This window comes from Bos grunniens, chromosome 23, assembly GCF_055505025.1.
Source record: "Bos grunniens cultivar Pamir isolate PY7600 chromosome 23, Bosgru_T2T1.0, whole genome shotgun sequence".
Classification (NCBI taxonomy): Eukaryota; Metazoa; Chordata; class Mammalia; order Artiodactyla; family Bovidae; genus Bos; species Bos grunniens.
The window spans coordinates 25,917,461-25,941,047 of NC_141187.1; the positions used below are offsets into that span (position 1 = coordinate 25,917,461).

Here is a 23,587-nt window from a genome sequence, read left to right on the forward strand (position 1 = left end):
TCCTGAAATCACTCCAAGGCCTCTGGGGTCCTCAGCTCCCCTCAGGCCCCTGCAGGGCACTGGCCGGCTTCAGCAAAGCTTCAGGGAAGCTGACCGGCCGGACAGGAGGAGGTGGAGAGGCTGCAGGGACAAGGCCGTACCCTCTTGCCTGATGCTCCCTCTGCCTGAAAAAACTCCGCTTTTTCTTGTCAGCAACACCCAGTCTCCTTGCTCAGAGTCAGAGGCTCATTTGGCTGCAGCCTCGCCCCGTACCCACCCCCGCCCCCAGCGAGGCCTGACTCGTAGCCACACCCAGCCGCACACGTGTCTGAAACACACACAAGCCCTGCCAAGCAGGCCACACCTGGAGAAAGGCCGGTGACTCAGAAGACAGAGCCTGGCGCAGACAGGCCCCCAGGCTGCATGGAGAGCATGGGGCTGGCAGCGCCCCAGGACCTGGCAGGGGCCAGAGGAGAAGGGGGTGTCCCCCATCCGCCAGCCCCTAGTGCTGTCACCTCGGGTCACCCCTGAAGAGAGAGGCAGAGCCAGCATCCTGGGAGACAGCCAGGCCGAGATGCAGAGCAAGAGGGCAGGTGAGGACACACGGCTGCCCTTGATGGGGTCCCCAAGGCCAGCCTGAAGGCATGCTTCCTGCCAGAGTTCCCCACCCCACTGCCGCCCTGCCCTCTGTGGCCACGAGGGCCCCTGCCTCACCTGCCTGCCCCCGCCCCCGCGACAAGCCATCTGGGCCCAGCCACGTGCCAGTCAGGCCCCGGCAGGAGCCAAAGAGTCCCCTTTGGGGAGGAGGAGCAGCAGGTCTGGTCCAGGGTCCTGGGGGAGCCCACCTGCCCCACGCAGATCCACACTCACCCGACTCCCTCTTGATGAGCCTGGCTGCTAGCCTGGGGGCAGCAGGCACCCTGCGCTTGGCACTCTGCTCGCTCCAATACTCGCGCCAGTGCCGCAGCTGCGAGTGGATGAAGCGCCACATGAGCCAGGCCTGGGCGGCACACACCAGCAGCAGCACGCACAGCCTGCGGGGACAAGGGCCTGGTGGGCTTGGGCGGAGGCACAGCCAGGACCCCACAGCGCCCGGCCCGCCAGCCCTCCGGGAAGAATGTAGCCAGTGCCGGGCTCAGCTCCAGGCACGTGGCGGGGGAGGGGGGTGTGCCGGCTGAGAGGAAGTGATAGATGTGATTCCAGCTCCTGTCACAACGCCCTGTACCTGCCCAGGACCTGCCGCCCAGAACATGGCACATGTAAGCTCCCTATCATTGGGGCGGAGGGGTGGGGTGGTGGTTCAAGTGAACTGAGGTACGATACAGCAGAAATCATTCTAGAAGAGCGACTTCTCATCCGGCGAGCAACCCAGATAAATCTGATCCCCCAACCCCAGATCATGAGGTCCGTGGCCTCCTTGCTGCCCTCCTGGCCGCTTAGGAGAACATGTTGAGAAGAGCCCACAAGGGGTCGTGACGGACAGATGAGAGGCTGTTTGTGAGCCCAGCACCCTCCGTGAGGCGTGGGCCGGCAGGGGACCCTTGTTGGCACTGGGACCTGGCCTGCAGACTGATGGACTAGGGCCAGGCAGGAGAGACGGCTGTGACGGAAGCAGGGGGGTGGCATCTCTTTTCCCCTCCCAGCCGGATGTCTGAGATTCCCCCCTAAACATCAAGGTGCGGGAGACCTGGGGGTCTGCCCCATCCTGACCTCCAGCTGAAGTTGGGCTGAATTCACAAAGCTCTTGGCCAGCTCACCTGCAGAGTAATGTGTTGAAGTTCCCTTTCTCAGGGTCAAAGGCCTGGTTTTCCATGCGAGCGAGGCCGAAGCCGATGGCCAGCACGGCAAGGGTGAGGATGAAGAGGCGGGTGACTCCAAATACGGCCGCCCAGGCGTTGAACCTGCCCGCAGGGAGGTGCAGAAGGTGTGTCAGCCTTTGGGGCCCAAACAGGAAGAGGGTTCAAGGGTGGTCGGGGAGGGTGATTGAGAACTGAGGTGTCCAGAATAAGATGCTCCAGGAAAAAAACAACCCCAGGGCTCCACCTAACCCCAGGGCCCTCCCATCCCACGCCCTGGCCTCAGCATCACTCACAGCTTCTCGTTGTTCTCGTCCGCAAAGTGGCAGAGCCGGGCCGTGTGGAAGAGGAACTCGGTCGAGTACTGCAGCAGGAGCAGGACGAGGCCCAGGCGGCTCAGGCTGCGGAGACACAGGCGAGCCTCACAGTCCCCGTGAAACACCCATCGCCCTGGGGCCCTGCCTCAGCCCGCGATTCAGCTCTGCTCCTTCCAGTCTGCCCCCACGCTGAGCCTGGCCTTTCACCTGCTCTGTCTGGGCCCGCTGCCCCACCCGCTCCCCCCGTGGACCTGGCTGACTTCACAGCACCCGTCACTCTGCATTCATCATCTGGCCCGGGGTGGGGCCACAGAAAAGGTGCTCACGGCGAGTAGCTGAGCTGTGCGCGTGCAGAAATACAGCGGGGGCTGGTGGGAGGGAGTCCCACTGCCCGATTTGTCATCCAAGTCTTCATGGCTAAGAGGCGCACGAAGAAGCAAAACTCAACACAACGTAAGAACACGTGCGAGTGAACTGGCCTCTTAAACCACGAGTTCTCTGGATCCTAAGAATGGTCGAGAGCATGACTGAGGGTGGCCCAGGGTCTCCACACAGCCGAGGCTGGCCAGTGGGATCGTGCCCTTGACCATCGCAAGCCTCATTTCCCAGCCCCGCTCCCACCTCAGGGCCCTGCTCCTGGGGTCCCCTCTCCTGCACAGCCCGCCCCCGCCCAGGTCTCCACCTGCCTGACTCTGCCACTCGCCCCCGCACCAAGTTCCCTCCTCAGAGAGCTCTTCCCACCACAGAGGGGCCACCTCCTCATCCTGCCCACCACAGGAAACTCTTTCCTGACGGACACTCCTTCCCTTCCTTCGAGCGGTCCTCCTGTGCACCCTCAGCCCATCCTCGCCTCACTGCTGGGTGACTGTGGGCTGGCTTGCTCAGACCTGCCCTGCACGCAGCACTAAGAGCAGAGCGGGCCCCACACAGCCTGTGCCCTTCAGAGGCCTGTCCAGGCACGGACGCTGCTCCCAGCCTCCAGAGAGGAGAGCGGACCTGGGTCTGGGTCGCCCTGTTTGGTCATTCTCACAGCAGGCCTGTAGCGCAGACCCAGGAGACCCCAGGGCCGGCACCCCCGGGGCACCTGAGAAGGTTACACAGCGCATTGCTTTCCTGTCCTGCTAAAAAACCCAGCCCGAGAAAACTCCAAACTAGAAGACACATCCTGCCCAGCAGTGATTCTCTTCACTACAGACACACTCGGGGTGACGGCCACGCTTCTGACCTCAGGACAGCCAAGCAGTGCCTACTCTACGCTTCACTGCAGACCCAAGGGAAGTCCAGGGCCACGAGCTCTGGCAGCGCCCCCACCTGGACGCGTGGGGCGGGAGCCCCGCTCAGGCTGCCGGCAGCCTGCAACGCCCCGGGTCGGCAGCGGTATGCCTCAGATCCCTCCCAGCTCTGTCTCGGGTTGAGGCGGTCACTCCTCTGGGTTCCCGTGGCAGGTGGTCCACGTGGTAGCACAGTGTTCATCCCACTTATCTTTGTAGTTTTCTCTCCTACTCGTCGGAGAAAAAGTCCGGTAAACATAAAGCAACCATCCACTGTCCATCTAAGTGTTCCCAGGTGTCAGCATGGTGCTTGGCACACAGAGTGTCTGACCAGTGCCTCCTGATTGAATGACGGTGTGGAGAGGGGCACAAACGTAAACGGGCGGGGAGACCTGGCCCACTCTGGGTCCCACTCACTTTAAGAGGTATGCGCCTGCTATGTGGACCAAGTACAGGCAGATGTACTGGAGCTGCCGCGGGATCTCCTCCTGCAAGAGAGAGACACAGATGGCACATGTGCTGACTCCCTGAGACGCAGGAGCAGGGGAAGAAGGCGCAGGCGGAGCTGCAGAGCAGGCAGGAGGGGTGCAGAGCGATGCTGCTCTAACACAGGCAGACGGGTGCCCCCAAAGACCCGTGCACCAGGCTGTACAAAGTCCAAAGGTAACTCGATGGTCAGAGGGCGGGACTGGGTTGAAAAAGGAGAGACAGGGACTGAGGAACAAGGGCTTTTGGAAATAAGTCAGAGGGAAGTTTTAAAAAAAAAAAAATCTCTGTGGAAAAGGCAAAGACCTCTCCATCAGCTCCCCTGAAGATGAGTCAGGTTTCCCCCAGAGTCACACATCCTCTGGGGGAGGAAGAGGCTGATCTGGCAGTGTCCCCCCTGCCAACAATCCTGGAGGATGTCAGGGAGACTCTGACAGGCGCTTGCTCAGCGTCTCACCCAACACACACCCATCTCCACCCCCCATGAGAGGGTAGCCAGAGAGAGGAACAGCAGGAAGGTAGGGGGACAGGTGGTATCAGAGAGGGGCAGCGAGTACTCACCTTCCGTACCTTCTGGAAGTAGAGCTCGGGAAGTGCATGCAGCCAGTAGGCCAGCTGGCACAGGTAGAAGAACTTCACCTGGAAGCTGGAGACAAGGGGGCCAGTCACCCAGAGGGATGGAGAGAAGTCCCTACCAGGGCGGGCGGGGGCAGGCTGTGTGAGGAGCTGGGCTGAGGGAGGGGCGGGTGGGGGAGAGCTGGGTTGCTGGGAGGGGCGGGTTGGGGAGAGCTGGGTTGCAGGGAGTGGGGGTGGGCAGCTGGCATGCACTAGATCCCTGGGCCAGGACACTGCTCCACATGTGGAGGGACACAGGAAGCCCATGAAAAGACACAAGAAGGATGAAAAGAGCAGAGGACAGGGGTCTTCAGCCCAGAGGAGGAAAGGCTAAGGAGAGGCCTGATTCCAGAGCCCTGTCAGGGAGGAGGTAGTGGGCAGCGGGTATGTGCCAAGGAAGGCAGGGGTCTCAGCCACAGAGGGTGGATCTAACTCTGCTAAGTCTCTGGGGTTGCCGTTCTAAGGATCTTAGGAGAGTCTGAGAGTCGTCTCGGGGGCATGCGGGCCCAGCTTTGCCCTCTTGGTATCCCATCGGAGCAGGAGAGGAGGGGGTGCTGCTCAGAGAGGCACAGGTGTGGATGTGAGCAGGTGCCAGGAGGCGCAGCCCACGGAGCTCCAGGCAGTGGCTCTGCTTCCCGCTCCCTCCCGGCAGTTTAGGAACCCGCTACAGACCCAACACTTGCGGCCCCTACCCTTGAAATTCACATTTGAAATCCTAACCCCGCAGTGACAGGGTACCAGGACGTGGGACCTCTGGGAGGTGATGAGGGCACAGGGGTGGACCCTCCTGAGTGGGATTAGGGCCCTGGTGACAGAGGCCCTTCTCCGCTTCTGCACGTGAGGAAGATGCCATCTGTGAAGCAGGAAGCGGCCTCAGCAGACGCTAGGTCTGCCAGCCTCCAGAACTGCAAGAAAGGACTGTCTGGGGTTTATAAGCCCTCTGGACCCCTGCCATCTGTGGTGCTCCCTGAGGGCAGCCGGGCGGAGACCCTGTACCTGAGCTCCTGCAGGAAGCACCCGCGAGCACTGGGGGAGGCAGCAGCTCCCAGACTGGCCTCCACGACACTGGCCCCAGAAGGCTTGGGGGCATCTGGTCTTCATGCTCACTGGCCCATGTTCTGGCCAGTCTGGGGCGAGAAGCTGGCACACCCAGCCCGCTCCTCCCTGGGGACAGAACGTGACAATACTCACGGGAGGTACACATGTGGGTAGTCTTCCCAGAGGCTCCTCGGGTTTGTTAAGTATCCTTCCTGTCACGGGCAGAAAGAGACCGCGTTTAGAGACGTGACCGCAAGGCCAGCAGGGACCCGGGGCAGGCCCGGGGGTCAGGGGTCACAGACACACCTAGTCCCCAGATGCCAGAACGAGGAGGTGACGGAAAACGTGAACACGGAGGCCCTCTGGCACTTGGCCGGTCTCTTTATTATAAAAAAGAGTCATGATGCAGGAGGAACAGCCCTGCTCTGGGGTCTGACTTGACTGAAGACCCGAGTCTGACTGCGGGTCTGACCCTGACTGGCCGCATCCTCCGAGCAAGTTTGTCTCCCTCAGCTTCAGCTGGCTTGTCTGTAAAATGAGGATAAAAATACCCTCCCAGAGTTATTGTTAGAAATAAATGTGACAGTTTATGTTTATGTGACAGTGTCGAGTATTATGCCTGGCATGCAGGCACTCAGGAAATGCTTGCAGGGTGAATAAGCAGATCAACTCCAGAATCACCGTCCACTGGAAAAATGAAAAGCCTCCTCTGGTTTTTCACAACGCTGTGAGCAAAAACAACAGCAGGACCCCACAGGCCTCCCCACCGGTGGCCCGTCTGACACTCATCGCACAGTGCAGTCCCTGTCCTGGCGCCAGGACACCACAGGCCTTCTTTTCTGGCCTTTTTTTTTTTTCCTGGTTCTTTTCTAGCCCTTCTTTGCATCTCCAGCATCTAGCCCAGGGCCTCTTATAGAGTAAGGGGGAGGCAACCTGAAAACCCTCCGATCAGAAGACACCTGGACATGCTGCATGAAATCTAACAAATGTTCTTTCAGATGCAAAGCTGAGCTCACAATAAGAAAGGCAAAACCCCTAGGGCCCAGGAGGGCAGAGCAGGGGGCAGAGGCTGTGGGACCAGGGCATATGTACCCACATGGGGACAGGAAGACCCTCAAAAGGCTACCACTCCAGAGGAAGGGGAGACTAGAAAGGATCTGACAAAGAACAGAGGGAGAAGAGGTCGGTGTCTGCTCACCCTCGGCTCAGTATGGGAACAAAAAAATATGACCTCCTGAACATCTGTAACCTCAGATTCACTTTCACATGGACATCACCTGTGTGTCCAGGAGTCCCCACCTAAGAACTCAGCATTGGCGGTACTGTGGGCCAGTGAGACCACTGGGACATACTCCTGTCCAAGGAAATACAGGGTTCTGACATGCAAAGCCTTGCTAAAGATGACTTTATTATCCAGGATCACAAAGCATACAAGGAAACAACCCACCAAGAGCGAGGCGGCCAACGGGATGCTCAAAGAGGACAGAGGAGGTGATGGCAGCCTGACCTCCTTTTAGAGACAGGGAAAGGAAGGAGCCCCAGAAACAAGGTGGTTTCTCAGCAGTACAACTGAAATCTGAGCTGCATCCCCAGCCTCCTGGTCCCGGTACCCCAGGCCTGGTTGCCCGGTCCGTCAGAAAGAAACCACGCTAGTGGCTTGGATGAGGAGGCCGAGAGTTTCAGATGTTCCCTCCAGGACCAAGGAGCAGGCTGTGCTGGGGGGAGGAGGCCCAGTGGCTCACAGGGGACCTCCAGGTGGCTACAGGAGCCTCAGCCTTATTTCCACGGGAGGGCCAGTCTACCCCCACTTGAGTCACTAAACACCTGAGGACATTTCAGGTATGGCCCATGGCCCCAAACCCACGACCGGGGCCTCATTAACACAGCTTCCCAACTGACTGGGTGCCCTCAGGCCCAGGCCCAGGGCAGCCATGGTCTCCCCCAAGCCCTTCCGGCCTCATTCCATCTTCCTCCTCACAGTCTGACAGCGGTGGGAGGCTCCGGGGCGAGCTGGGTGAAGAGAGGGCTCTTCTGCGTTGAGGCCACCCCTCGCTGCCACCCACACACCACCTGCATCAGACACCAACCCTGGGCACAGAGGTTCACAGCCTTCCACCCTTGCTTCCAAGAAACCAGAGCAGGCAGGACGTTCCTTCCTAGAAGAAGCACCAATGCACTTAAGGAGGAAAATGGTACTTCGAAGACTCAGGTGGGAGAATTGCTGCCAAAAAAAAAAAACCACTGGCCAAGAAAAGCAGCACCAACAGAAATCTAAAGCCCAGAGAATCCTGGGATATTAAACAGGGACCTTCCTGGCTTGGCCCTTCATTTAGGAGACAAAGAAGTCAGAACTGTGAAGCCAACCGACGGCAGAGAAAACGCCCCAGAACAATGCTGCCTGCCTGCGCAGGGCAGGAGGGAGGCGCACGGGGCAGCCGGAGGAAGAATGACTCACTGCTCTGAGAACAGTCTTTTCTAGACCTCGGGCCAGGCAGCCGCCCAGGGGGGCCCAGGCCGGGACCCTTGGAGCTCCACATGGAGTGTGGGCTCGCCGCCCCCAGATCTCCCTGCCGCCGGGTATGCCATCTGGGGGCCTTTGGGGTCCTCTGTTCCTTCCTGGTTCTACAAATCAACTAGGCAGCAAGGAGGCCCGCTGAGCCACCACACTCCCTCCCCTCCCCCACAGCCAGAAAGCACCAGCGGAAGAGGAGCACCCAGTCCTGATATGGCCAGCTGCTCCCTGGACCCACTGGTCCTTCAGGAACACCGCTGCGGAGGTTCCGCTCCAGGCAGTCTGTCTGTCAGGAGGCAGCAGCCCTGACCTGCACACTTGCACCGAAGTTGCTCCAGGGCAAGGCTCCTGCTGAGCGCCCAGCTGCAGCCCTACACTAGGAAGGGAGGCGTCCCTGGGAAGCCAGGCAGGGGACCAGGCGCCCACCCAGCCTGATTTCCGCAGTAGAGTTCTGTTTCTTTGCCCTGAACGATGAACAGTAGTTGGGCTAGATTAAAGGTAGGAGGTTGACATTCTTATTAATGTTCAGTTGGCCCATCCACAACCCCATCACCCTGCCTACATCAATGCAGAGAGAAATCTGAATCCAATGCCAAGATAAAACTGGTTATTTTGTGGGGGAGGGATTTAGGGTCAGTTTTTACTCTCTTTTTATAAACTTTTATGTATGGCTCATGTTTGAAAAAAAAAAAGATCTGTGAATTCATAAAAACAAGTGATTGATTACTTTAAAAACTGCTGAAAGCTGGAACAAGAAGATACATTTGCAGTTTATTCCCTGTCACAATATTGAGAGAGCACTCTGTACATGCTGTACATGCTGCGAACACACCGAGAACTGAACTCAGGGGCCAGCTGTGAGCACAATTCTGGGAGCAGTCCTAGGCAGAAGCAGGCAGCAGAGAACACCCGTTAACAAGCAAACACCAGAGTAGAGGGCAGAGTGCAGCAGATACAAGAGGAGGGGCGTTCTCTGCGGAGGTGACATTTAGGTGGAGAGTTGGAAGGCATGGGATGTCAGGGGATGGAGCGCTGCCTGCGAAGCCCAGGAGGCAGGAAGGCCAGGAGAGTTAGAGGAACGGTGGGGGCTGGGGCGAGTGAGAAAAGATGGATAAGGCTGGCCCAGAGCTCAGGAAAAAGCACAATTTCTCTACAAGTGGGACAGCGGCTTTGAAAGCAGGGGGTGCATGACGTGGTTTACACTCTGTGAAGATCTGTCTGGCTGGGCAGACAATGGATAGGGGTGGGTGGATGGATACAGGAGTGGAAACAGCCTCCTTCCACAAGTGGTCCAGCAAGGATGATGGTGGCCTAGATTACAGATCAGGCTGCCCAGCTGTAGCACTCGTGATGCCCGGGCCAGACTGGGCTTTGCTGTGGAAACTCTCCTCTGCACTGCAGGACACTCAGCTCATCGCTGGCCTCGACCCCCTAGAGGCCGGAAGCATTCTGTCAAGTGCCCCCTGGAGAGACCCACCGGCCTGGGGGACAGAGATGCAGGCAGAAAGCAGGGGACAGGCCCTCCACGTTCTGGTGGAGGCAGGGGACCTGCTGATGACCTGGCTGGAGAGTGAAAGAGAAGAATTGAGAAAAAGTTCATCATAACAGAAACATACGATTTTTAAAACCTAGCTATTTTTACTCCTTTTACATAAGGACCCTCTCTTCTTCAGTCACTTTCACTTGGAATGGCGTGGAGGGAGCACGTGAGGGCTAAGAGCCACGTGGTGGATAAGGACCGGGGTCACTCGAACTTTCCAGGGTCTCTATCTCCAGCTGAGTGGAGGCCTGGCTGTCACCACAGTAAAAGCCTGTTTGGAGTGAACGCAGGAAAGCGCGACCGCTCCAGACTAACGAGCCTCACTTCCAAGCCCTCGACCGGCCCGGGAGAAGCAGGGACTTGGCGTGGAGCCTTGCACACTCTGGAGGGGGTGGGAAATCCCCTGGGTGAGTAGCTGGGTCACAGCTCGGGTGGGTGGTGGGGTGAGACTGAAAGGGCAACAGTGATTCAGAGACGAGGCAAGAGCAGTGAGGTATCTGAGGGACCCCAGAGTTGCTCTGCCTCAAGGGAGCTCCAGGTCTCCAGAGGCCGCAGGACCCAAACACCCAGCAGCAGGGAGAGATCTGAGCCCAGCAGTGTGTACACTTCCTGGGGCCGCATGTGCGCTGCACAACAGCAGGGGGGCACTACCCGCACAGACCATACGGAAAGTCCGCCCCAGGGCCTGCTCCGCAGCACAGAGGCCTGGGGCCCTGGGTTTCAAATCCCTAGTGTTCTGTGGTAACAGAAATACAGGCAACATGCTAAAAGACATGCTGAGTCCTGCTTTGAGAACATGGGCCCAGGGTTCAGACCAGAGACAGAGGGGTTCTGAGGATGGGAGAGTGGGCCACTGTCGCTAAAGAAGAGGAAGCGGGGTGAGGGGTCAGGGGAGGCAGGGAAAGAACCTCCTAAAAGATCACAAGGTTGCAGAATCTTCCAAGCCCCCGGCCTGGATTTCTCACAGGACGATTCTAGCTCCTGAGGAAGAGATCTGGTTACAGACAGGAGGTGCTCCAGGCTGTGGTTGGGGAATTAAAAACTTCCTAGCATGACCGGCAACCTCAAAGGACTGTCCACATTCTGCTGTACAAAGGAATTTGGCTGTATCAAAGGTTGCTTAAGAGTCGTATTGTGCAAAGAGGGGAGGCAGGTCAGCTGTCTGCTCCTCCAGGCATTCGTTGGGGGCGGTGCTGACTCTCAGGGGCCTGATGTGCACACAGCAGGGCTGGCCATGCCCTGGAGGCCAACGTGGTGAATCAGAAGCAAAGCCTCAAGTCCTGTCCACTGCGGAGCCATGTGACTGCAGGACCACTGCGAAACCTGAGCTTGGATTTCTTCAATCCATGACCCAGGTGCCAAGGTGAACATAAACCTCAGCTCAAGGGACAGCACAGTGCGGGGGCCCTGGGAGCGGACACGGAGCTACGGAGCTGTACGCTGTCATCACCGTGACATCTTTTGGACCAGATGACGCTCCCTGGCTTCACACAGCTCCTAAACCACTGACCCCTCTTCCACCACGACGCCACGGCTGCCCGGGCCCCGGTCATCACGAGGACCACTCACCGTCACCACCACGTAGAAGCACCAGATCACCGAGCTGAGATGAAAGACGACCAGCTGCCCAGATTCGTTGAACTTGCTGTGCTTGACTTTGGAGAGATGAAGCCGTTTGCTGATTTTCTAAAGAATAGAGAGGGACCTGCGCGTTAATATATAAGTGTATGGATAACGGGCAGGTTTCAAACACCTTTGCTCTCCCCACAAAGGGGCTGAAGCTATGTCGTGTGAGTGTCAAATGTGCACACAGCGTTGAGTTGAAGGCAAGCACTCTGAAAGAGCGGCGAGGTGGATGTTTTTAGCCAAGATGTGAAGGCGACATCCCCGACCCGTGCCGTGTGAGCCCGATGACGCCGTGTCGACACACTTCAGGCAGCTCCCTCCCGTGAATAAACACCACTACTAGGAGGCTGGGGGTTGGGGGGGGACACAGTGTGGTATGGAAGGTCAGCCCCAAGGGAGCCGGAGCCTGCGAAAGGGGAGGACCGAGGCCTCCGAGCTGCGGCCGCTCCACCCGCGCGTCCCCTCAGCCTCCCACCTCCGAGCCCAGACCCGGCACTCACGTCTAGTATGTACTCCTGCACCACGGCGTGCAGGATGATGGCGATGAAGATGTAGAACAGGACAGTGACCAGGTCTTTCGGGCCATAGTGGTACTGCACCGTCTCGCCGTCTGCGGAGGCAAGGACAGCCACGTCAGCACCCCCGGCGGAGGAAGTGCTCTGCAACCAGCAACTGAAGGGAGACTGGAGCGGAATGTGCCATCAAGGGCTTCCCTTTGGCTGTGACCTCAGCCTGAGAAGAAAGAGTTTATTCCAGAGAACCCACCCACCGTCTGGACTTGGATCCCGGGAGCACCAGTGGGGAGGGGTAAGGAGAAACCAGCCCATGGCATGCCCTGATTTGGGCAGGAGGGCTTGGTGGCTGCAGCTAGAGGTTGGAGACAACCAGCTTCCACCACTCCCTGGCTGTGTGACTACAGAAAAGTGACCAACCTCTCTGAGCCATAATCGCCTCCTCTGTAAAAACAGGACCACAGATTATAGACTTCATTGAGGAAGCACGGGGTGGGGTTCAGAGTGTGGACTCAGAAACCTGAGCTTGTATCAAAACTGTCATTTATCTACTCCCTCTTTTTGCTTTATGGCCACACTGTGCAGCTTGCAGGATCTCAGTTCCTGACCCCAGGCGATGGCAGCGAAAGCCGGGAGTCCTAACCTCTAGGCCACCAGGAAACCCACTCCTCCTCCTCAAAAAAAAAAAAAAAAAAAAAAATCTGAAGTATAGGTGACTTATAACATTGTTTTGGTTTTAGGTACACAGCAAAGTGATTCAGTTATATATAATTTTTTTCAGATTATGTTCCAGTATTGGTTATCACAGACACTGAATAGCTTCCCTGTGCTATATGTAATTCCTTGTTGCTTGTCTATTTTATATATAGTATTGCACATCTGTTAATCCTATCTGTCAATCCTAACTTCTCCCTCCCCCTATCTTCCCCTTTGGTAACTATAAGCTTGATTTCCATGTCTGTCTGTTTCTGTTTTGTAAATAGATTTATTCATATTATTCTTTTAGATTCCACATATGGGTGACATCATAAAATACTGGTCATTGTCTGACTTACTTTCACTTAGTATGATCATCTCTACGTTCATTCATATTACTACAAACTGCATTATTTCATTCTTTTTACAGCTAATATTCCACTGTATATATATAAAACATCTTTATCCAGAAAAAAAAAAAAAAGAGGCAAACTATAGTTTGAAAAGATACAAGCACCTCAATGTTCACAACAGCATTATTTTACAAAAGCCAAGACACGGAGGCAAACCTCAGCGTCCGTCGACAGACGAATGAACAAAGAAAATGTCATTTCTTCCCTATGTAGCTCTGGGGCACCTCTATGTGTGACCTTTCTGGGCCTCAGATTCGTCATCTATAAAATGAGGATAATGGAATTCTTGTACTATAGGGTTTTTGTGAGAATTAGGTGACTTCAAAAAGGCAAAGTGCTTACTTAGAATAATATCTGGTGTATAGGAAGTACTGTACCTGTATCTGCTATTATTTTTGTTGTTGTTTTGGTTGCATGCAAGATGCTTACCAGTGCCTATAAGCATACACTAAAGTTATTAAAAAATAGTATTTAGTAGCGATAAACGAGATGCAATTTCAGATATCTTAAGTCTTGCAAAGCTCTGCTAGTGCAACCACTCCCTCCACGGACAGAGGCGGCTCCTGCCTTCTGCCAGCTGGCAGACCTGCGGGAGTTCAGGTCCCAGGCCTGGATCCCTGGTGCTCCGTGGCCCTCCCTCCCCCGGGCAGACACACTGGCCACCTCTCCAGCTGTGCTGCCTTCACGCTGAGTCACACACACATGAGTCATCTCTCTCTGCTGGGATGCATTTACCAGAAGGTAGGCCAGGGTGAGTGAGTTTCAGGGTGGCCAGAGCCAAGAAGAGCTGACTGGGTCACTCTGGGAGCCAACCCATGACCCCGCCACCCTGGACTGGGAGAATGTACTGGTGGGCGGTGGAGGGGGTGGGGAGTGGGCTGGGAAGGGGGCAGGAAGACATGAACTTTGAGATCAGACCAGCTTTCCTTTGTCCTCTCCCTCCTTGCTTCCACAAACACCCTACTCTGTGAGAGCCACTGGGCTGATTGCTGAAACATGGAGACAAAAGACACTGCCTTAGTTTCGGAGAGCACAGACCAGTCAGGAGGCTGACAAATAAGTGTACAAAGACCTACAGACAGGCAGACAACCACATGGTACCAAGAGGTAAACACAGCCACACAGGGAGCCAAGGCAGGTGAGGGAGACTCCAGCTGGGGCGGGGGAGGTGGGGCAGCCTGTCAGGATAAATGGGATGAAATAGAAACTTGAGAACAAGCAGGGGTAGGCAGGCGGGGGGCGGCGGGAGGGGGCGGTGGAGCATCCTGGGCAGAGGAGCATCTGCTAAGGATGCAGGGAACGAGGACACATTATTGAGGGCGGCCAGGGTACCACATAAAAGGGTGTGGACATGATCCTGAAGGCAACATGGAAACATCGAAGAATTCAAACTCAACAGGAAAACGCGGAAATTGGGTTTCAGACAGACAGTTCACTCTGGCAGCAGTGCTGCATAAGCATTGGGCCTGGAGGCAGAGGCCAGTGAGACAGGTAAGGAACTCGGGGGACAGGAAGTCAAGTAGAAGAGGAAACAGGGAGGTAGGAGGGCCATCGGTGGCCTAGACCTGTCAGACGAGGTGACTGACCCAGGCAGGGGCTGAGACCCAGGCTGGGAGCTGGGACCCAGGACGGAGGAAGCAAAGAGGCAGGCTTGTGGGTCAGCCTATGCTTCCACCCTTCCATTTGCAAGGCCAGCATCACCCTTTCCCAGCCTTTGTAATGGAGGATCAACGGAGACTAACTAGCTGGCAGCATATTTTGAAACTATAAAATAATACATGCAAAGTTTCACCATCAAGACCAGCCTTATTAGGCAAAATGGGACTCAACCAAAAAAAGCATGGCCCCGGAGTAGCTGAATAACACATGTCAAGGGCTTCCCTGGTGGCCCAGTGGTTAAGAATCCACCTTGCAATGCCAGGGACACCGGTTTGATCACTGGTTGGGGAGGATCCCACATGTTGCAGAGCAACCAAGCCCATGAGCCACAACTACTGAGCCAGTGCTCTCGAGCCTTTGACTGGCAACTGCCAAGCCCTCAGACGGCAACGAAGAGTAACGCCTGACTGCCACAACTAGAGGAAGCCCACGCAGCAACGAAGCCCAGCGCAGCCAAAATAAACAAATCTTAAAAAAAAAAAATGCCAACACTTTGGATTATCCATCTTAAAGCCTTTTCAAATTACTTCCATTCATCACTCTATTCACTATGCTTTCAAAGAGACGTGACCAGAGCCCTAAATCCTTCTTGAAACAAGAAGGGATGCGTGGACTAACATCCTTTTACTCCTTTGCTGATAAGAGCTCCATGCGTATTTGCTCACCTACCAATAAACCACAGGCAGGGAGGGCTCCATGCTGGACACTGGGGCATGGCAGGGAAGGAGGTGGGCACGGCCCTGCCCTCTTGCAGCTTAGCACCTACAGACCAAGTTCTCTCTACCCAAAACCAGAGGCCGACAATGACGACAAAAACAAAACAAAAAAACATAATTAGATTGAAAACTGGGCAAAGACTTGCAGCAACATGGAAAGACCCAGAGATGATCATACTGAATGAAGTCAGTCAGACAGAGAAAGACAAACATCATATGTTATCACTTATACGTGGAATCCAAAATACGACACAAATGAGCTTATCTATAAAACAGAAACAGACTCGAGACATAGAGAACTTACGCTTACCAAAGGGGAAAGAGGTGGGGGGAGGGGGACGCAGATAAAGCAGGAGTTTGGATTCGCAGATACAAACCACGATACACAAACTAGGAAGACAGGCCCTGCTATATAGCTCAGGGAACTGTATTTAATATCCTGTAATAAATCATAATGGAAAAGAAGTTGTTTTTTTTTTTAATGGGCAAAGGAATAGACATTCCTCCAAAGAGGACATACAAATGGTCAACCGGTATATGGAGACCTTCAACATCACTATCATTAGGGAAATGCAAATCAAAACCACAATAAGGTACTCAAATCCATTAGAATGGCCACAATTGAGAAAAAAAGAATAGGTGTTGGTGAGGGTGTGCACGAATTAGAACCATATTTGTTCACTGTTTTGAGAATGTAAAATGGTGTAGTCACCATCAGAAACAGTATGATGATTCCTTGGAAAATTAAAAATAGAACTACCAGATGATCCAGCAATTCCACTTCTGTACACAGAAGAAAAAGAACTGGAAGCAGGATCTTAATGAAATATCTGTAAACCCCATGTTCACAACACACATCACGACAGCCAAAGGTAGAAACAACCCAATTGTCTATCCACAGATGAACAGAAGAACAAAATCTATGGTCCATACATACAACAGACCATGAACACCATTCAGCCTTAAAAAGGAAGGAAAACCTGTCACATGCTACACAGAGCCTTGAGGGCATCATGCTAAGTGAAATAAGTCAGTCACTAGAAGACAAATATTGCATGATTTCATTACCGAAGGGCCCCAGAGGAGAAACATTCAGAGAAGACAACAAGAATGGTGGTTGCCAGGGACTGGGGCAGGGGAGGGACGTGGGGCTGCTGTTTCATGGATGCAGTTTCAGGTCTGCAGGATGAAGCGTTCTGGAGGTTGCACCAACAGTATGAGTGTGCTTCCTACTACTGAACTGGACGCTCAGAAACGGGTAAGATCGCACATCTCATGATAGGCGTATTTCATAACAAAAAACAGCGGCCAGGTGTGATGAGTGCTGCGACCTGGGCAGGAAAGGATCAGGGCAGGGCCCTGGGGAGGAGGCGTCACTGAGGTGTGCTGGTCAGAGCAGAGTGGTCTGGACAGAGGCAACCAGGGAAGATCCTGGTGGGCAGAGGACTGGGTGACCTGGAGAGCAGAGGTGAGCAGGCCGTGCCACACCCCACACCCCTGACAATCATCCAAAGGCAAGCAAAGGTTCTGGAGCACTGAGTCACAGACACCTTTTGTAAAGATCACTCTTCCTGTCAGATGGACGGGTTAAGTGGGCTGGAATAGGACCGGCAGAGCAGTCAGGAGGTGCCCATAGGAGGCCAGGGTTGGGTGCAGGCGTGCCCTCCACTCCGAGGGTGGCAGCGTGATGTCTGAGAAGACAAATCCAGAGAGATGTGGGCAATGGACTCACAAGGACCATCTGGTGGGCTGGCCGTGCAGAACGGTTCTCAAGTTCCCTCTGGAATCTGTCCTCTGGTAGCGCCCACAGTTTCAGAATGCGTCAACCTGCTGTCTGGTTTGGTTCTTGTCCCCATCCACGGCGAAGCAGAGTGGACGAAGAAGCAGAACTCACAGGGTTAAGGGACAGGGCCATTTCTCAGGTCTCCCAGTGTCCCACAGCCCAGCCCGGCCCCCAAAGCCACCTCAGGCCAACAGGACCCCCCTTCATGACCCCCGCCCTGACTGGTGAGAAGCTGATCCTTGGACTTCTTTCTCCTACCACAGAGCAAGGAGCATCACACAAGCACTCATGAGCTGTGCTCTGATTCACCCACAGCATCTCCACTGCTCTCCCCTTATCTGCTACCCTCCTGCCCTTGATTAGAGCAGGAAAGGGGACTGGTTTGGCCCCTTCCGCTCACCACGGAGCTATGGAGGTCTGAAACCCGTGTTTTTTCAGGAGGTTATAAACAAATGGATTTTTTCTTTTCTTTTTAAATGTTTGGTTGCTAACAAATTCTTAAAAAATCCCGTCTCTCCCCATGTTAGACCTCTGACCCTTTAAGCAGCATCCCCACCTTGTATGAGCTCTCAAAAAAGAATGGCAATAGTCTGGCAGTGAGCTACTGTGATTTTTTTTTTTATTAAAGTTTAGGTCCTTTTTTTTTTTTAACTTTTTATCTTGTATTGGGGTATAGCCAATAGATCCCTTTAAAAAAAAAAAAAAACTTTCTTGGCTTTACTGCATGGCATGTGGGACCTTACTTCCCCGACCAGGGAACTAACCCACATTTCTTACACTGGAAGTGCAGAGTCTTACACTGAACCGCCAGGGAAGTTTCTGAGCTGCTGTGATTTTTAAGAAGAGTATGTTTTGGCACATCTGAGCTCTTAGACCAGAGAGGTGATTCCAACCCAGAGTCACGGCAAAATGCCCGCAGAGACCAGGCGGAGAATGCAATGAGCAAAGTGGTCCAGGCGTCTTCAGGTTAAGTCCTTTCAACCCAGAGTCTGCTGCACTAACAGTCTTCAGGACCACAGAGCTCCCCACTGTTTCTCCTCAGCTGTAGGGCCCCTCTGGTCTGTCTTTCACATTTCCACTTTCAGAGAGAAACAAGTTTAAGAAAAGAGTGACATCCCTTTTAACCTTGCTAGAAGAAAAACAACAATTCAGACTAGGATATGCGGTGGCTGCCAGGCATTCTCGGTGTTGGGGGCACATTAGAGAGGAGTGGCGATTGTGGTGAAGTGCAGAGCGTCTGCCCCGAGGGGGTGAAGGAAGGAGGGGGAAGGCCACTGGAGGGGTGCGGCCCCGTATTTCAAAAGCAGAGAGAGAGGTTCCCTACGTGAAATCATCTGATTTTAAAATGCTGGTGACTAATTCCAAAATTGTAAAAACACTTTATGGGCCAATTACCAAACTGGCCAAAGAAAATACACATATAAGCCAGCTCTGACCACAGGCCACCGATTTACAATCCCCAGCCCAGATGCCTCCTGACACCTCCCAACGTCCATATTCCAAGTCCTCTTCCCGCGCACCACGATGGAGGTCAGTGTATCCCCCAGAGGGGTTAACCTTGCCCAGGAAGAAGCACCTTTAATAATGACCCTCCCTCTATAAGTGACTCATCCTGTCTCCTGTCAAAAGTGGCACTTGCTTTATCTCTGATCACAGTTTAAAAGTGAAGGATAGGGAAGCCTGGTGTGCTGCAGCCCATGGGGTCACAAAGAGCTGGACACGACTTAGCGACTGAACAACAACAGTTTAAAAAGAGAATCAACATGCTCAATAAGAGCCTGGCTGTCCTGACAACCTTGGGTGGAGCCGGCCCTTTCGGGAGCACCCTCTCACCTCCTGCTTTGTTTGCTTCCTATGACTAACAGACATTTTCCCATTTCCCCTGGTGTCACCTGGAAGCAGCTTCTCCCGCCTGCCTCCACAAGTCCCATCTTGTCTGGATACAGCTGTGCAGTGTCTGACCTCCTCCCAGGGACCTGAGCTGGCCAGTGGCCAGCTACAGCTGATGCCCCATCCGCTCTTTACATCCGCTTAAAGTCCAGGCCCTGCCAGCGAGGGTTCTGCCTTTGTCTGGTGCTTCAAAGAATACCACTGTACAACCTGGATGCCTCTTCTGCTCCCAGCTTCCTTCCTCACCCTTGCAAACCTGGATTTATGAGTTACTTTCTGTTGGTTTCTATGCTTATGGCCAACTGTTTCCCCATTATTCTGAATCTTCTACACAATAAATAAATCCAGAACTCTGACATGAAGAAACACCAAAAGCAAAATCAAGATGCAAATGATGTCTGAGCGGAAAATATTTATAATTCGGATTAGAAACAAAGGTTGATCTTCCAATGTATGAAGAGCTCCTAGAACTTGAGGATGAAAAGATAACAAACCCAACAGAAGAATGGGCAAAGGATTTGAACAGACAATTCACAGAGGAAAAAAACACAGATGGCGCTTTTACATGTAAAAGGATGCTCAACCTCACTGAGAAACGAATTACAGACACAATGAGATACCATCCCACCCATCAGACTGGCATAAATCCAAAACTGGTCTCTAACTCTTGCTGAAGCTATGGGAAACCAGGCTCTCACCCTGCAGTGGGATGCGAAATGGACCACCTCTTTGGAAAGGTGATTTGAAAATTTCCACTGAGATTACAAACCATCAGCCTTTGGATATGGCAATTCCACTTCTGGGAATTTGTCGTATAGCCATATCTGCCATGTTCAAAATGACACCGGCAAAAGGTTGTGCATGGCAGCATGGTTTTTACCCTTACGAAAACAACCCAAGTAGTTTTCATCTCCGGTGCCTGGCTTACAACACCTTATAACACACAGGTGTAAGCCTCCTCAGGGATGCATGCTGCTGCACGTCCACCCCAGGGCCAGTGAATCAGAAACTGGGACATGGCCCAGGAATCCATGCTTAATGTCACCAGGGGATCCCAACACATTGTCCATATAGACAATGGAGCCAGTTTACAAAAATCAGGGAGAAATGAAGGGCAAGAACAGGAGAAACTAATCAGAAAACATGACAGCAGACAAGTGGTTGCTTTGGGAGGGGGTGTTCACCGGAGGGGTCTGAGGAAGCTAGGAGGGCTGCCTCCTGACCTGGGGGATGGGTGCATGGCACACACGGATGTAAAAAGTCATCTCACTGTGCCCCCAAGTATGTGCATGCTTTACTGCTGTTCAAACCACCCAGTCTGTGGTACTTCATCATGGCAGCCTTGAAGTGAAGTGAAGAAAAGTGAAGAGAAGTCGCTCAGTCATGTCCGACTCTTTGCAACCCCATGGACTGTAGCCCATCAGGCGCCTCGATCCATGGGATTTTCCAGGCATGAATACTGGAGTGGGTTGCCATTTCCTTCTCCAGGGGATTTTCCCGACTCAGGGATTGAACCCAGGTCTCCCGTGTCGAACGCAAACACTTTACCATCCAAGCTACCAAGGCAGCCTTGGCAAACTTAATATACACACACACACTCTCTCTCTCTCCCAGGCTGTTCAGAGAATGAAAGAGTCTTCAAAGTCATCATTTTAACTGCAGACTGCACGATTTGTTGCAATATATTTTTCTCCAGTTTCACTGGAGGTAGGAAGACAAGGATATTTTTATGATACAAAAATGTAGCAAAAAATGAGAGAGGCATTAAAGAGAACCTACAAATAAAAGTGAACAGCCTCTGCGTAGTTTTCCTGGTGAACCATTTCTTTCTATAAGGCGGTATAGCTCTGCCTGAGGCCTTCAAGAAATACCACAGGCACACACTCAGCCTCACTGTGGTTCACAAGTCTGAGGCCTGGGCAGAAATTGTGTGGTCCTTGAAGGCGCCTACTGAGGGGACAATGTGAACTGAAAGCCATACAGAAAAAACAACTCAAGATCATACACCAAAAACATGTCTAAAATCTCAGCCTTGTTTTTAACTTGGATAAAAATATCAGGTTCACTGTTTAATTAAGGACAAAAATTATTTCAGTAAAACCTAAGCAAGAAAAAAAAAAAAAAACAATCCTGGCTAGATAGGAGAAAAGATCTGCTCAGGAGAAATGGCCGTGTGGGGGAGGGGAGGCAGCTATTCAAAGATGCTGCCGGCTTGGAGGCTTCAGGCTGGTTAACAATTAGCCACAGCAACTCAGCGGCCCCTGCTTAAACCTCAGGAGCTCCACGTGGCATAAATTCTCTGGGCTGTATGTAACAGGGGGACTGGATAAAAATCAAGTCTAGGCAGGAAAGGGACACACTTCTGGGGGGCTGTTACCTGGGGCCGACCAATGACTGTGCGTCCACTTTTCTGCACAACTGTTACACTTAAATAATTAAGTGCTATGATCTGAATGTTGGTGTCGTCCCCCCCGCCCCCCCCCCCCCCGAGTTCAGTTGGACTCCCAACTCCCAAAGATGATGGTATTAGTGGGTGGAGCCTTTGGGAGGTGTTTAAATCATGAGGGTGCAGCCCTCATGAATGGAATTAGTGCCCTTATGAAAGAGGCTCCAGAGTGCTCCCTTGCCCCTCCCACCACGTGGGGACACAGCAGGAAGCCTGTGACCTGGGAGAGGGGCCTCACCTGACTAGACTGTACCCAGATCTCGGACTCCAGCCTCCAGGACTGGGAGAAGTAAATTTCTGTTGTTTATAAGCCATCTAGTCTGTATTTTGTTACAACAGCCTGAACAGACTAAGAAAGTTTAATAAATTAACAACAACAACAAACAGATTATACCCAGGGCTGGCTATAAACTCCCACGCGTCTTCAGATGCCATCCAATACGGTGAGGGCAGTGAAGACTTGGGTTTATTTTCATTTTCTCTTATTCATACAGATAGGACCTCAGGGCAAAAGGGGATCTTGGCAGCTGTTTGGCCAGAGGGACTAGGATGGAGCCAGCTCTCTGCCAGTCTCGCTGGGCCCCCTGGAGTCACGCCCACCGCCCCATTTGCATTCAGGGGTGTGACAGCCCAGCACCCGCTCTGTCCTTACTGGTGTATCCTTAGGTACTTGCATCATCTCTTTTCCTTGTTGTGAAAGGACAAGGCCAGACTCTGTGAGTCTCAAGTCTCCTGCAGCTGGACAGACCACAGGTCCTGGTTGGGCAGCTTCTGCCTGAAATCAAGCCAGGTTTCCACTTCTAGAGTCACTGTCGCCCACCTGTCTCTTCCCTCTTTGTCTCCCACAAGCTCATCTTACAAACAGGGGCTCAGTTTGGTATGTGACGCCAATCTCCTAAGTACATGATACAAGCACAGGGCTAACTCCTACTGGCTAGCAAGGGAACAAAACACACTCTGAGCCCTGGACAAAGGCTTTCAGCTGAATGAGGCTTTAAAACCATCTGTCTGAGGTTGTTTTGATGGGGCCGTGTGTCTCGCCCTGGGAGGGCTGTGAGAACAAGAGCCACACTGTGGTGCGGGGAGGGACCCCGGGGGGTCCCTAGGCTTTTTATCTCCAGCTGTTAAATGCTACGTGGCAGCTGGTGGTGATAAAACCACCGGGACCAACAGGGAATGGTCCTTGTCCTCCTTCCTCACTGTGAAACCAGCCCTTCTCCGGAACAGGCCCTGCACACCCAGCCTTCTCTCTCCAGGTGTCAGGAATACCTAGGTGCCCTTGACTCCTGCAGAGTGGCAGCCCCAGCTCAAAACCAAATCCACCCAACAACAGTAACCCCTCGCCTCCACTCCTCAGACTAAAAACAGTTCTAGAAAAGCCAAAATTGGACGAGAACAGAAAGATGCAAATGAGTTCCTGGATTTAGGGGGTTTCCCTCCCTGAACTTGGGGGCTGGAAGCACAGGGTCCTCTGAAAGCCTACTTAGTGGGTTCCACCCAGAGCACGGGGAGCAGCACTTCAGACACCTGGAGGTCTCGTTACCATGAGGGATCCAAGGCAGAAGTCTTCGGTGGGGCCTGGAGTCTGTGTTTCTAACCGATTTCCAGATGGTGCAGGTCTGTGACAATCTGGGGAGTGAGTGCCTCCTGGATCCCTGTCTTCAGGAGGTGCTGGGTGGACACAGTGACCATCACCCTCAACTCGACAGATGGTGATGGAGACCCTGACACCGCCTGGTTTGCCCAAGACAGCTCAGCAAACTCTTGGAACAACTCAAAAGAAGCTGCTACATTTCAGCCTGTGTGGGGTCCCCTGTTCTACATCAGAAGGGGGAGTCAGGAAGCCACAAGTCTGTCTGTGGCGGGACTCAAGCCTCTGCTCTTTGCTGACCTTTTACAGTCTATATACTTCTGGCCGTAATACCAGATACTGTGGGGTATTTGAATCAGAAAGACTCTGATGGTTAAGACCAGAAACATGACATTTTATTCCTTGCCAAAGCTGGGTGTATGGTTGCAGATAAAATACACGATGGTCAGTTAAACTTGAATTCCAGATAAACAAAGACTACTTTTCTAGTATAATTATGCCCCATATATACTTTGAGATATACTTACACTGGAAAAAAAAGTAGTAATTCTCTGAAATGCCAATTTAACAGATAGTCCTGGATTTTTATTCGCAAAGTCTGGCAACCCTAACAGGTGGGAATGATGTGACAAGAACACTTCATCACTGTTGACCTTAAAGAAAACCCCAGGGACACTGACACTGTCCCAGGATGCACAACT

General features: G+C 53.3%; 1 protein-coding gene across 8 annotated transcripts in view; it reads right to left on the reverse strand.

The window, feature by feature from the left end:
- Positions 1-23,587, reverse strand: part of TRAM2 (translocation associated membrane protein 2) — a 69,339-nt gene that overhangs the window by 5,354 nt on the left and 40,398 nt on the right. For all 8 annotated transcript variants that reach the window (XM_086369066.1, XM_086369072.1, XM_086369070.1 and 5 more), the window contains 8 exons: positions 11,681-11,790; positions 11,124-11,240; positions 5,656-5,714; positions 4,411-4,495; positions 3,781-3,851; positions 2,072-2,176; positions 1,737-1,880; positions 850-1,013 (listed from right to left, as the gene is read on the reverse strand). In XM_086369066.1, the coding sequence (XP_086225192.1) occupies positions 850-1,013; positions 1,737-1,880; positions 2,072-2,176; positions 3,781-3,851; positions 4,411-4,495; positions 5,656-5,714; positions 11,124-11,240; positions 11,681-11,790 (855 nt within the window). The remainder of the gene's footprint in view (positions 1-849; positions 1,014-1,736; positions 1,881-2,071; positions 2,177-3,780; positions 3,852-4,410; positions 4,496-5,655; positions 5,715-11,123; positions 11,241-11,680; positions 11,791-23,587) is intronic.